Source organism: Mchenga conophoros, linkage group LG5, assembly GCF_057382185.1.
Source record: "Mchenga conophoros isolate Kocher_MC1m ecotype Shallow Benthic linkage group LG5, M_conophoros_male_GT1.1, whole genome shotgun sequence".
Taxonomy (NCBI): Eukaryota; Metazoa; Chordata; class Actinopteri; order Cichliformes; family Cichlidae; genus Mchenga; species Mchenga conophoros.
The window spans coordinates 16,722,778-16,737,909 of record NC_140530.1 but is presented as its reverse complement, the minus strand read 5'-3'; the positions used below and the strand labels follow the sequence as shown (position 1 = coordinate 16,737,909).

Sequence of the window (15,132 nt, the reverse complement as noted above, 5' to 3'; positions counted from 1 at the left end):
ATAATTCCAAACGCCAGATCTGAATGAGGGTGCGGGAGGTCCATGTTGTAAGGAGAGCTTAACTTCTGTCTCACTAGCTTGCCCTGCGCTCTTCCTTCTGACGATGCTGTCTGTGTTGAGCGCTCAGTGAATCTGCGTTCGACTACTCCGCCTAGGCTGCACTGTCGACCCTAGGCGGAGTAGTCGAACGCAGATTCACTGAGCGCTCAACACAGACAGCATCGTCAGAAGGAAAGTTGATAAAATAAATTACAAATTTTGTATTGTTCGATACATATGCGTACCGAACCGAAAGCACTGTATCGAACGGTTCAATATCGATACGAATATCGTTGCACCCCTACTGCTTACATGTGACAAAAAAAAGATCTACAGAAATGTTCTTTCTATCTTTATTTAAGGCAATTGGCTTTGTAACTTTCTTACTTTCTCTGTTTGTTTGTGTGTTAGTTTAAAAAAAAAAATCAAATCGTATTGTAGTAAGCTGTCACATTGCACAGTGGTGTGAACTAAAAGTAGGCTTGAATTTTAAAAGTTCTCATGAAGACTGTTATGCTTATATGGCATCTGGGATCATAAAATGTCGAAGTAGTTGGGCTGTAACAAAGCAATTTCTAATGCAGCTGTGCCAGACGTCATATTTAATGACATCACTTTGAAATGACAGCTCCAAAGCAGGGATTTTGTTGGATTTTATAAAATGCCTGTTGTCTCAACTCCCCTCTCCTCGTGTTTCTCCCCCTCCCCTTCCACTTGGATCTCTACTAAGATGATACAAATTTTTGCCAATTCAAACTTTTTCCTACGAACTTTTACATGTCAACACATACAAACAAAAATAGAATTTTCGTCAATGCAAAATATTTTTTTCATAATAAAAAAAGAAATGATCAAAGTTTGCAATTTTCCCCAAATTGTGGTAAGTTACAGCTGCAGTAAGTCTCACTTGGAACTGCTGAAGTAGAAATAATTAACTGAAAATTAGCTGCTGTACACCAATCTTTACCTGATTTATTTAACAAAACAAATCTCAGTTACTCCCATCATTTTCCAGTGTGTTCATAAGTTTGGTCAATGTCTGATTAAGATTTTTGTTTCAAACATTTCCACGATGGTCCCCCAACAGTCCCCAACATTTTCGTCTTCACTTACAGCAAAGAGTTTCCACGCTAACAACATGTTAGCGTATGCCTGTGAGTGTCTGTGCGACTGTTGGCTCATGCTGCCGCATCTGACTTGACCGGTAACCTACTCATAATCTGACGTGAAGCTGACAGGGTGGTCACCATTCAAGGCTCATAACGCTCAAAATCGTCCAGTTTCGATATCTGGCTGATCAATCAGTACCTCTGTAATAAATACAGTTACAGTAAATACATGAAAGCAATAAGAGGAAAGTGTTACTGTACACTATTATAAAGACCTAAAAACTAAAAAAAAAAATCGAAATAAAAACCGTTTTAAACAATGTTTTTCTAATGTCAAATCTTAGTGAATTTTGGATACATTACTCTGTTCATGATACTAAGACTGAAGCACAGTGTCCTTGTTTTACATCAGGTGTGTTTACATTCTAATACAAATAGAGTTCTGTTAGCTGCTTTGCTAACAGACACAGCCGTGTAGCATCTGTTAGCAAAGAGCCAGTATTTTCCCACGAACCAGAAGAATCCCACAGACAGAGTGGCACAATTAAATTCTCCTTAAGCCTGTTCAGCAGCAGACATTTTTTGTCTTTAATGAGCTTACACTGCTCCATTCTCTCACAGCAAGCATAATCTCTGATTTTCGACTTATTCTGTGAGTGTATGCTTATCTCAGTGTCAGTTTCTTGGTGTGGGATTTTCCAATTGGCTAGAATTGCAGTTTAAACATTGCTTCTTCTTCCCTTTTAATTTGTGTGTGTGTGTGTGTGTGTGTGTGTGTGTGTGTGTGTGTGTGTGTGTGTGTGTGTGTGTGCATTTACTGAGGGAGAGTGATTAAGGCTACAACAATTCACCTATACCGTAGATCTGTGTTCTTGTCTTTATATTTTACTCCATCTTGGTCAGCACCCCACTGATAGTGTGTGTGTTTTCAATCAGTTTGAGTCATTACTGCTGCTCAGATAACTGCTCGGCTGCTCTTCGGCATGTCTTCTTCTATGCTAGTTTCTCTGCTAGTGGGCCTGAATGAAGTGTTTTAAAATGCTGTATGAACACAGGAACACAACTGCAACATTTATTTGTGTCAATATTGTCACAAAATATTAAGAAGGAAGTCGTTTACAAATGTATTTTTTTGTTTTATGAACACAAATTCAAATATTTCAAAACATCCAAATAATATTTCTATAAAAGAAGGAAAATTAGTGCAAAAAATAGTGAAAAAAGTCACATGGTGGGGATATTTTGACTTTATTAAACAGCTTTAGTTTTTAGAGTTTTAGCTGTCATCACACAGTGAAGGTTTTGCTTTATTTCAGCACACGTTTGTTTCTTTCTTTCTGTCAGTAAATGTACAAAAGTTTAAATAAAGCTTTCACAGAAAGTTTTTGCATCTATTTAACACTTCAATATTTCATGCTGCACACTCATCCTAAACTTGACTCTTTTTATTTATTTTCTGAGTTGCACTCACAGTACTTTACTATGACAAAACATTTTGAATATTTAATTCATGTACTAAAACTAAGAGACTAACTTATACCATTCACACAATTTTAAGACCCTTGACCTATACTTATTGCACCTTTGGTAGCTATTACAGCCTTGAGTCTTCTTTGGCATTATCCTTTAAGCTTGCTGCTACTTCTTTCTTTTCAAGGCTCCTTAATGTTTAGATAGGGAAAGCTTGCCCACACCCTTTTTTAGGTCTCTTCTTAGATACTCCACTGTGGCCAGGTTAGGACACTCTAGGCCTTTTGCAGAATCACTCATATGTTTTGTAGTAGCATGCCTCAGGTCTTTGTCTTGTTGAAACGTAGCTTTTGCCTCAGTCTGATACAAAATAAGATAACCTTCGTTGCATTGTAGAGAGTTGTTACATAAGGTATGAAAGATTTCCTGTATCTGCCCCTGTGGGAATGGAGCTGCTAGAGAAATAGCTCCAATCCTGGAGTCATGACCACACTCGAAAAGGTTTTCAACTCAGGATTTTTTCTCTATCTATATTAACCTCCCAGTTCCTGATACTGCAATCACCACATTTTACTGTGCAGATGGTATTAATGAAGTGATGCCAAGTATCTGTTTTGTGGCATGGTTTAATTTATGTCTCATCAGACCAGAGTTCTTGGTCTAAATGTGGTTAAAATGTCAAACTCCCAGCATGCTGTCATGTGCCTGCTAGTGAGTAACCGCTTCTGTCAGGCCTTTGCTGTTGGAGTACTGCGCCGTGTTCTTCTCTAAGGTTCTGCCAACTCCAGAAAAAGACCACAGTGTTTGTTTGAGCCTGCCTGACCAAGGCTGCCCATCCCCAGTAACTCACTTTGGCCAGATTATAGAAGACTGTTAAACTCATCCTGTTGGTGGTTCTCATTTTTTAACCTCATGGCTTGGTTTTCACTCTGACACACCATCAACAGTGAGCCCTAATACCCATAGCTGTGTGTGTGTGTAGATTATTTTAATTAAGCACTGGATTCAAGTCAAGTTGTAGAAGCATCTCAAAGACAATTGATTATGGTAGGATACACCAGGTGTTTATCAACGATTTTGGTCTTTTGCTGAAAATGAATTAACAAAACATTTCAAATTTGTTCTTGTTTTGTCTTTGTGGGTTTACATGGATGAATAAATGAATGTAATCCATTTTAAAAAGGCGTCTGGAATATAGCATAACATGGAAACCTTGAAAGTGTCTGAAAACATTCCAGGCACACTGTCTTTGCCACAGGGCCTAAGAGACCTCCTTTTGCATACACATTAGACATTTGCGTTTTTGAAGATGTCATAGTGGAGCTGTAGAAACAGTGTAGAGATAGTTTGAAAGGAAGCAGGTAAACTCAGCTCAGCCCTCTGTTCTCTATAAACCAACACACTCCATCCCCAGGAGGAACAGCAGGAAATGCTTCCCTTCAGGTAATTCAGGATATGTCACATCATTTTCACTTTCATGTAAATAGTGTCTGTGTGTGTTGTGTTTATGCTAATCATTACCCTATGGGATCCATATGTTTTTGGTTTAATGGTTAACTGTTTGTTTACAAGGAGACTAAAATTGCTCTGAATCGCCCCTTCAGGGCCACCGACACGTGTACATATACCAAACTACAAACCCACATGAACTTGCAAATACAGAAATATACACAGGTATATAGTCAAGCTTTCACAAACAAATACCCACAAGTGTAAACACATAGTCGTATCTCCTCACCGGCTCTTGATTGGTCTGGTCTGATTTTAATTAGAGGCTCATCTTTCATGGTCCTCAGAACTGGCTCCGAGGTCGAGCGGTTATGTGTTTTGATCCTTATGCCAACGCAAAATTGGTTGATGGCCTGCTTGGATGGCACTGAGGGTTTGTGGGAATGTGTTTCGATCCAACAATCGTGGGTTCGAACATCTACAAAGGGAACGCTTTGACTAGCTAAGTCAAAAGTCCCATACACTTTTAACCCTTGCTACCCCACAGTCAAAAAACAAAGACAAACTGTAGTGAAGGATTCAAGAGTACATAAGATCATATGATCAAACGGCTTGGGGTGCTCCCTTTTTCTGACGTGCCCTGCTTCAGAGTTCAAACCCGATATTGTTTTAAAGTCGATCATTAACAATAACAATTGGAATTTCTTTTGATAAAAGTTTGAACGATAGCATCAGCAAACTCTTTATTTATTTTTCAAAAAATTATATTTATTAACCATAGTTTCATATTCACACTGTTTGTATGTGTTCCATCTGCAACTCACGAATGGAGCCTATCCCACTTTTATTGTTTTTTTTGTTTTTGTTTTTAAGCCATCATGGGGTTTTTCCAACAGTGTCTGCGGTATTCTGTAGACTTCTGCTGCAAAGTTGTTTTAGTTTTAGCAAATTCTGTATTTCAATTGGATTCTTACTGGGGACTCAAATAAGACTGACTTTTAGTTTTCAGAAGGGTTTTTTTCTGTGCTTTGTGTGACTGTGGTAATTGGCCCCAAAAGCAGTTTCCAAAGAATGAGGAAAAACGAGAAACACAATGACTTGAACTGATAAATGCCCTTTTTAAAAAATAAACTATAATACTGATCTCAATATTTTTAAACACTTGCCAGCTGTCTAAAGTTATCAGACTCAGTTGTTGCCTACCAGCATATGGTGTCTTATTATTTTTTTACAATCCATTCTCAAACATTTTATCAAATTGATACCAGTTGTGTAGAACAATAGATGATTATATGTTACTTGCAATTTTGAGTGATAGCGTTATCATTGATTATAGGAATATGAAACACAATGTTCAATGACTTTATGATTAGCCTCCTGAAGTTACACATACTGTTTTTTTTTATTTGCTTCTAATTTACTATTTACTGAGTTTCAGCACTGAGTGTTATTTAAGGAATTTGATAAATATATAAAGGTGGGTTATTGCATGCATAGTACATAGACATGTACTGCTTGCCAGTGATACATGTCGACTACAACACACAGTTACCTCTAAATCAGACATTTGGTGTCAGGACAGCTGTTCTAACTAGTGGTTTTCATATCTGAGCAGACTGATTGAGTCTAATGGACAAAATATGGGTCTTGGAAAAATCGCTTCCACATGGCAGAGATAAAAGTATGTGTGATGAGAGTGAGTGTGAGATGCAGGAAGGTATTATTGGAGTGTACGGTAAGTGTTTTAAGTGTGTTTGTATGGGTGTGAGTTTTGTGTACCGCTATCAAATAGAAGAGAAAAGCAGGAAGTATTTCCCGTCTCCTCAGCTCCTGTTCACATGGTCTCCCACACAAAAATACCCACACATACAAAACGCCCTTGAGAGACACAGATATATACATATGCACAGGTATACAAACACACGCAAACCTTTGCAAGAAAATCACGCAAGGCTTAAAACACTAGGCCTTTTCATCAAGGTTAGCTCAAGTAACATATTTTCATGCTCCATGCTAAAGAGCCCAATGGCCTCAGGGCAAAGCGTCTAAAAACTACATAGGAATGGCGCGAGGAACACAACAAAGAGCCCAAATACTGACGTTCCCCAGACCCATCCACATCCACGGGTTGCAGAACAGGCCGCTGAGGCCACAACCCACAGGACCCAAAGGATCTGCTGCCAATGTCCTGAAAGTGCCAGACACCACAGGACATTTCATGGTTTTAAAGTTGTGGCTGATCAATAGGTTTGTCATTGCAACATTTCCAAAAGACTAATCACCAACAGATCAATGTAAAAAATAAATAAATAAATAAATTCTAACATAAAATAAATCATAATACTTTTGACGGCCTCTTTTTCGTCGTGTATATTATATGGACTTAGTTTTATTTTTGTCAGATGTGACAGACATAGCAGTGCTCATAGTGATCAAGCTATATAGATGTCTGTAGTTAATATTACAATTTATATATTTCAAAGTTTAGTAGCTTTAAATGTGGAATTAGAATGATTATTGCAGAAAGTTTTTCTTTTCTATAAAATTTTTAAAACCTATTTAAGAAAAATAACAGTCTGATATTTTATCTGACCGACAATGCAGAACCCCAAAAACTGTGTTAACAGTAATAAATAATAGGACAAAAGACAAATTAGTGTGTGTGAAAACCAAAAGACATTTGACCTTAAGATTGGCATTAAAATGCAATTATTGCGCAACTCTACAACATTTTTTCAAATGAATAAACATATTTATTCAAGTTGTGAAATCCCATCATGTTGTTTTCATATGTTTAGGTGGAACAGCTAACAGTATCGTAGCCTAGACCTAATTTTAATCATGCATGTTACTAGAAATGACATCTTAAGAAATGCAAATGTCATTGCTTCTCAGTTTAGTAATTACATTTACTGTCATGTGCATTGATTTGTATTTTGATTTTTTTTCATTTAGCTAAATCACCCAATGATTTGCTTGCTGCTGTTTATGACTTCACCTTGATAACTATATCTTTTCTCCTTCTCGTCCTACTGCACAGCTATCAGTAAATTGCAGCATATATTGGAAAAACCTATCTCACGACCATCTATGTATACTCTAAAAAATTACACAGCTCTTGCAAAAAATTATTTTTTGTTTGTTTGGGTTGTCTTTCTTGTTTTGTATAATTACTCAGTTTGCTTAAAGCCTGTGGCTTGCTTATTTATTTGAATATTACATTTATACGGTCTTTACTGGACAGACTGTATAAAAGTTCAGCCATAAAAATGAGAATGGATCCATAGAATTATGCCAGAAATGCACAGGAATGTATCTGCGTCAAAAGGGAATGTGAACCCGAGAAGCTGGGGACAGGAAAGAGAGAACAGATAGAGGAGTGAGGGAGAGTGGATAGAGTAAATAAACAGAGCCGGGAAGTGTTGAGTCCATGCACAGGACGTGGTTTGGTTTGTATGTGTGTACGTGTATGTGTGTGTTTATCAAGCCCAGCTGGCTCCCATTTGCCCAGGAATGAGTCTTCACCTCTCAGAGGCCTGCCTCACTTTGAAGGCCTCTGTGTTTTGTGTGTGTATGGTGTGCATATGAGTGCATGTGTGTGTTTGTATAATAACAGCTTCATTAGAGGACTGCATGGTACCTTTGAACATATAAAACACCCAGACATGTATTTACTGCATATATATTGTGTGCATGCACTCTTATGTGTTCAACAGACACTGGCTTGCAAAAAGAGACATGCACACACATATAGACCCACAAAGATTTCAGGTTTCACAAGCATACACATGGACCCCTAAACAGTCACAAGGGTTTGGATTTAACTACTTCCAGATGCAAGTTTAGGACAGAGAGAGCACACACCAACACATAGACAAAATCTTTTGCTTTGTTGAAGTCAGCAGAACTACTCTGTTAAAATTAATTAGGTGCCGGTGGATGGGAAATGACAACAGAGTAGGCAAGTTTACCACAAGTGGGGAAACAGCTTGCTGGTTATTTTTGATAATAGGAAACAAAACTGGGAATCTGTTCAAGCATAAACATTCATACATTCATAAAAGTCCACCCAGCTACTCAGCTCATAACATACAGTAAATCTAAAACACTGAGATCTGTTTTTAGACGTTTTCTTTAACTTGTTCGTGTGTGTGTCTGTGTACCTGTGTGTTTTGCAGATGTGGCCCACACCTACACTGAGCCCCTCATATTGAGGTTAAATGGCACCCCGGAACGGTTGCAAGGCGATGATGGTGACAACTGCAGCTCCGGCACCAGCCATCCAGATTTGGCGCTTACAGCACCTTACAAGAGTATCACATGTGAGTAAAGCACCCTCACAAACACACATGCATACACATTCACACATCGGGACACACTCGCACACTTGAGAGACCAGTGAGACTTTTTTTCCATTACTGATCACTGGTTTGATGAGTCACATTGTCCTGACCTTTAACAAACACATTTGCACACCCTCAAGAAATAGGTCAGGTAATCATACACGCAGACAGAAATATCTACATCCACATCTGTCAGCTAAGTAGGTTAGCTTTCTGATTTTTTTTCCCAATACAACCAAGTGTGCACCCAAGTCTGAACACTCAAAATGAAACACCTTTTACTCTTTTCTTTCACTTTCCTACATTTTAATCCTTCCCCAGGTTTGTTAGAATATCACCGTAATAAAAATAGTCGCATGACAGCAACTTTTCTTAAGTTAGTTTTTCTTCTTCTTCTTTTTTTAGGTTTTTATTATTATTAATATTCAACTTTGAGTTAGTCAAAACAAGAGGAGTCAAATCACATAGATTTCATGTAATTCTGTAATCACCTGCTCTGTAGCCCCAGCTGTCACCATCTTTGGGGTTTTTTTTAAAGGCCTAAAAAGCAAGGAGGGAATTTGACTGATACACATGGTCAAATCCACATGTTTAGTAGCATCTTGTGAATCGTAATGTAGCTACACTGCATCCCCACTAAACTCATCCATGATGCACAGAGCAGGCCCATGGCATAGAGATCATTATATAGTGAAGGTGGATATTGGAAATTACACTGTTCTAGCAGCAATTCAAATACATTGTAAAAGCACATATATTACTATAGTACACAACAAGCTAAATATATATACACAAAATTAAAAGGTAATGCGACGGAGTATGCTTTGTTACCACCTCAGTGTCATACAAATTTCTTTTTTTTCCCCCCAACTTAAAGCACCTCTTCACTTTTCACTTACATTCTAAGCTGGTGGATTGATTTAAATTTCTTTTTCTTTATTTTTTTATTTGTCTTGTCGCAATAGTCTGCACTAATAGCTTAAAATTGCTTGCAATGATTGTTGTGGTGTATGTGCATGATACACACAATGATAGGGAATGATCAGATAATGTCATGCTGCTTGCTATGCTGGTTTGAGAGAGACAACAAATGCAACATGGCATGCAAAGACTCTTCTTTAACAACTATCCTGATCTCGCCCAAGGTATCAAAACGAACTTGCAATGACTCATCTCTTTTGTTGTATTTTGAGGAAACATAACCAGTCTCACTGTGCTACAGGTCGCATATCTTCATGAATCACACTTAAGTTTTGAAATGAGTCACCTGAGCCTGTCTGAGTTAAGCGTACTTGGATGAGATTAAAAGAAGCCAGTGTTTCGGCTTCTTTGGATTTATAACTTGGTCAACAAAAACACATTTAAGAGTAGGTGCAACTGCATGCAAAGTTAATGAAATGTGGCAATTAGAGACAAATTCACATATGGCATTCTTCCACCATTTATCCATTTGCTTGCTCGAGCTGTCATCCTCATCATCTTTAGTTTAGGCTTGTGGGACAAGATTTAAGTTGGAGGGTACATAAAATTTAAAAATAAACAAAATAAATATTCTCATATTCCTATATCAGTTCTCATCCAGGAAAATAGATTTAACAACACAACATACTGTTTGGGATTATGGTAGATTTGAATTGTTTTAAAAAAAAGTCAGTGTGATTTATTTGTCTGTTTTATTATTGCTGCAATGCAAATCCAGATTTCAGTTTTAATGTCTTTGTTGGTGCTGTTTAATTCGACCCGTGAAACAGGTCTACTGATGCCAGTAACATTTTTCACTGCTGTAAAATAAAATACCTATTTGGCAATAGCACTGAAGAAAGAAAATTGCAAGAGGAGAGGTTATTGTGTTTGCTTTATTTACGCCCTTCAAGTCTAAACTACTTCCTAACCTCTCCAGCTGTCCAGTCATCACATTCTACACTGGGTGTATGCACAGCCCTCAGTATCAATTTGCTCATTTGCTGGTGACTAGTAGCACAACACCTAACAATTCTCTATACAAAGTCACACAGTTAGCACCAAAACCCATTTTCCTCCCTCCTATTACTAGTCTAGTGATTTTCTGTCTGCACAAAGGAGCTGCTTTTACTTTCCATGCTGTGCAGTAGCTCAAACTCTCTGTGTCAAAGCCAAAGATTGCACAATTTTGCTGTCATTACCAAATGGCATTTATTTTTATTGCCTTTACTCTGTTTTGAAATTACAACATTCTCGGCTTAACTTCTAAACTATTTCTAATATGTTATATGTTATTAGGTCAAATTTCACAGTAAAAACACTCCCAAATGTACCTAAAAAGTATGAGTCTCAATTTGTCTAAAGAAAAGAATGGTGATGAGTGAAAGTGTGATGAATGAAAGGAGGAATTCGGGGGTGAGAAGGTGGGGGTTGAGCATAGTCAGAAAACTCTGAGCGCATTTCCTGGAATCCAGGGCCAATATCTGTGACAAACACGAACACACAATGCTGTCTCATCCTACTTTTCTAACTATATAAAGAGTATTTCAGATTTCAGGCAGGAAACCTATAAGTAGGTTAACAGAGTTTGTTTTGAACTGAGTAGGTGTGTGAATGTCTGCTGTCTTGGACTATTTTTTGCCTCTACCTGTCCTGTCTGCTGTGTGCGTCTATTTTCAGACCTGAACTGGAAGCCCTAGAAGTTTGTCTGCCTTTCCCTGTCTCTTTCCTTCTGCTTTATTTGCCAGTAAAAACCGTGAAACCCACCAGCTCCATTTGCTGCACAGAGTGAGTTATGTAACTATAGTGGGCTTAAACAAAATCTGCTTCCATGGACTCGTCCTCATTGCCTTCATCCATAGCTTTCTCCATTTAAAACTTACACAATCACACAATGACCACAAAGGAAACAATACTAGTTTCTAAACTTTATCCCTCACTCAGGTGAATACTGACAGCTTATGTCTGCTTGTCTGCATAATTATACGTCTGAGGGCCTCTATCAGTATGAATGCAGTTTAAATATGGTCTGCAAACAGTCAATCAATCATCTGTGTATCTGGCTTCATAATGAGCATGTAGACCTCATAAAGTAGCTGTGACTCAGGTCTGTGGTGAGATCATGGCTGTGTGACATCTGCGTATATGTCTGCGTGTGCATCAGAGTGTTTGGGAGCGACGGCGTGAAGAAACAGAAGCATAAACAGAAAAATCCACAGCTCGTATGTTCTGTCTCCCGGTGATGACATCACAGTTTCATTATGTGTCTGGCCCTGGGCAAGCCGGCTGAGAACAAAGTGCCAAGAGATCTGCAGACATATCTGAGTGTGTTATGGTTTAAGTGGAACAGACACACACACACACCTTCCCAAGCTCCCTCAGACACACACTTCAGTCACTGATGTCATGAAACACCACTGTCTGGTCACATGGTCACAGCAGGACACACGTGTTCACAGCTGTTCCTGCTTACACTCACTGGTACTGGAAACAATAAAACGCGTAGCCTAATCAGCGACACAACTGAAGAAATATTTCTCATACTTCCATTTCCTTATCTTTATTATTTTGCAGCATCTTCACTGTATGAGATGAATGTATATGAGAAAAAAGGCGACCCAGAGCAGAGCTGTTTGTTATTATCTTGTCATCAAAGGGGAGGAGTGTGCAACGTGTTGTTGTCGGGAAATCTAACAGTGCTGTGACGTTGCTTTTAATTAAAGACCAGTCACTGGGCTCAAACTGTTTTCCCTCTCTGTTTTCGTGACTAGATTCTCTTTCACCTTACCCTTTCTTTGCCATCTCTTTTTAGTCATTTGTAAATATGCACATAGCATGGTGACAAGGTGAAGGATGGCGATTCAGTTATGAGATGTCACAGGGGTCATGTGTCAACAAAGTGTTTGGCTGGTAACTCAGGTCAAGTAATTAATGCTGTTGTGTATTATATTATACTTGCATGTTGACTGGCTTTGGTTTCAAATTCAGACCTAGCCTCCTTCTTGAATTTGTGATTTGCACACTGTGTTGTCTGTTGAAAAACACACAAATGAGTCAAATGTTGCATTTGTTTCCAAATGTCATATTTCATCTTTCAGTGCAAAAATGCAATATAGAACTGTACTTGGCAAGTTGCAAGTCAGACTTTGTTGTTGTTTTTTGTAGTATAGAAAAGCTTCTGCAAATATGTGCAGACACAAAGTCAACTTGTAATCATTTAGCTTTGTGAGAGATTGTTTTGATCTTGCGCTGGCTTTCCTAAATACTTAGAGGTGTAGAGCGTTTTAATTAGTTGCCACAGTGTGCGTTTTGTGAAAATTGCACCCCATAATTCAGCAGCTTGTACAACCACCTCCAACAACAATAACTTGAAGTAATCACTTTCTGTGTGACTACCAGTGTCTCACATTGTTGTGGAGGAATTTTGAAACACTCTTTACAACGTTGCTACAGTTCAGTGAGATTTCCGGGCATTCATTTATGCACAGCTCTCTTGGGTTTAAGTCTGGACTTTGACTAGGCAATTGCAACACCTTGATTCTTTTCTTTTTCAGCCATTTTGCTGTAGTTTTGTTGATGTGCTTGGGATCATTGTCCTGCTACATGACCCGATTTAAGCCAAGCTTTAGCTTTCTGAAATTTGACCTCACATTTGACTCTACATTATTTTGATAAACAGATGATTTTATGGTCAACTCATTGAGTCAAAATGTCCAGATCCTGTGGCTGCAGAACAGCCCAAATCATAACCCCTCCACCACCGTGCTTGACGGGTGATGTGAGGTGATTACACTGATATGCTGTGTTTGGTTTTCACCAAATGTGGTGCTGTGCATTATGGCCAAACATTTTCACTTTGGTTTTTCTCTGCCCTTGAATCTTCTTTTACCCTGACAACCTTTTAATACAAACCAAACTTGTTCAGTCTTCTTCTAATTGCACTGTCACTGACTTCAACAGCTGCCAAAACTTTCAGAGAGGCGCTCACTTTTTGCAGATGATCACTTAGCACACGGTTGCTACTTACACTCTTAATCTCTTCATATATTCCTAATAGTAAGAGTGTACTTAGTTTTTTACATGATTTCATAGAATGCTTTGTTTTTCAAATGCTTGTAAGAAGCTAAGTTAAGCAAACCAGACTCCTCCATTTGATAGCTTAGCTAGCACTTACAGTAAGAAGTAATTGGTTGCTTGCAAAAATATATTTTCAGAATTGTTTTTTCAACACTGGTTTTAACATAACTGCAAGAAATCTTTAAATCTGTCTCTTGCAGAAATTTCGTTTTTGTGATGCTGTGTTCAAATCTAATTTTATGAATAGTAGCAACAACACTATAAGAAATCCATCAAAGTTTTCAGGCTTATCCACAGTAATTTAAACAACCATACTTATAGTAACAGCGACAACGCCTCAGAATGGTTTGTACAGTATATTCCAGTTATGGGTGAATTTAGTGACAATATTTTAAAACTGCATGGATACAAGGATAAAATGATAAGTTTCAAGATTCTTAAGAACAAATATTTTGTTATTTAAAATGACAGCAGTTTGAACCTTGTGGCCAAAACTGAGTCACACTTTTATCCTGCACACACCTCATGTTGAGTCACCAGTCTTGTGCCTCTGACTGAACTCTGCTCTCACATTACTTTTCACCATAGTGAGTGGGTGCAACTAAACAAGCCTCATTAACACTGTAATGCTGGTTACAGCTCTGTATAGCAGCCAAAAATGTGGGGAAGTCTCATTGAAAACTGTTTTAAATAGCACTTTACAACACTCGCTTATCATTTTCCAATTCTCATAGTTTTAGTACTTCGCACTTATTGGCCAGCTTTTTAAAAACAATCAAACTATGAAGGAAAAAAAACTCAGAGGGAATATGGGAGCTGGGGGACATTACATGCACTTCGTTTTCAAATGCACAGACACAGATGATGAGAAACTGATTTGTTTCCATGTATGTTATGCAGTACAGATCATTCTGGATTTTCATAATTAAATGCATACATATAGATGTTTACTGGGGAAAAACCTGAAGCAATCCAAATTTACTGTTTTCATTTAGAATATAAAGTTTAACGTTCACAGTTATCAGAAAATACTCTGACATCTAGATTACTCTGCTAAGCTTGTTGGCTTAATAGTGCACAAAAGCTTGCATATAGATTTAGGAGTCAGGAGGCTCATCCTGCATGCATCTTTTCTTCACGTGCTGTTAAGGCTGTATTCGGGTTAAGTATTTAGTTTGATTAGAAATGTTATAGTTTTACAGGACACAGTGGGACAGAGCAGCTAGAACAGAGACAGACAGAATTCACAGTCGCTGTGTTTATGTAGCTGAGAACCGCCAGGACAGGAGGAAGAGGTGGAGGGTGTGTAAATGGCAGCGTGCTGCTGCATTCATCCGAGGGTGACTCATACTCGGCACCGATAGACCTGCGCATGCACATTTCATACTAGAGGTTGCAGGACCCCCAGTGGCCAACGCAGCTGTGTACGTGCCATACATGCACACACTGTGGTTTCCCAGTCTCATCATGTTAATCCCGCAATCATTTGGCTCTTTATTTGCTGTTATTTTTAACCAGCTCCCAGCTCCCTCTAAAGCTGAATCATTGTGTTTATGTGTCACACCCATGCATCCTCCTGGTCCAAAAATGTACAAGCAGCGACCTATTTTATTTTCACTTCATCTTTCTAACTAACTTTCTTGATCACAGACAAAGAGACCTTGTTTTTTTTCTGTGTGTGTTCA

General features: G+C 38.3%; 1 protein-coding gene across 3 annotated transcripts in view; it reads left to right on the top strand.

Moving 5' to 3' along the window:
- The window catches only part of mdfi (MyoD family inhibitor), a 36,593-nt gene that overhangs the window by 11,664 nt on the left and 9,797 nt on the right, over positions 1 to 15,132 (top strand). For all 3 annotated transcript variants that reach the window (XM_085273655.1, XM_085273653.1, XM_085273654.1), the window contains exon 3: positions 8,246 to 8,389. In XM_085273655.1, coding sequence (XP_085129781.1) covers positions 8,246 to 8,389 — 144 coding nt within the window. The remainder of the gene's footprint in view (positions 1 to 8,245; positions 8,390 to 15,132) is intronic.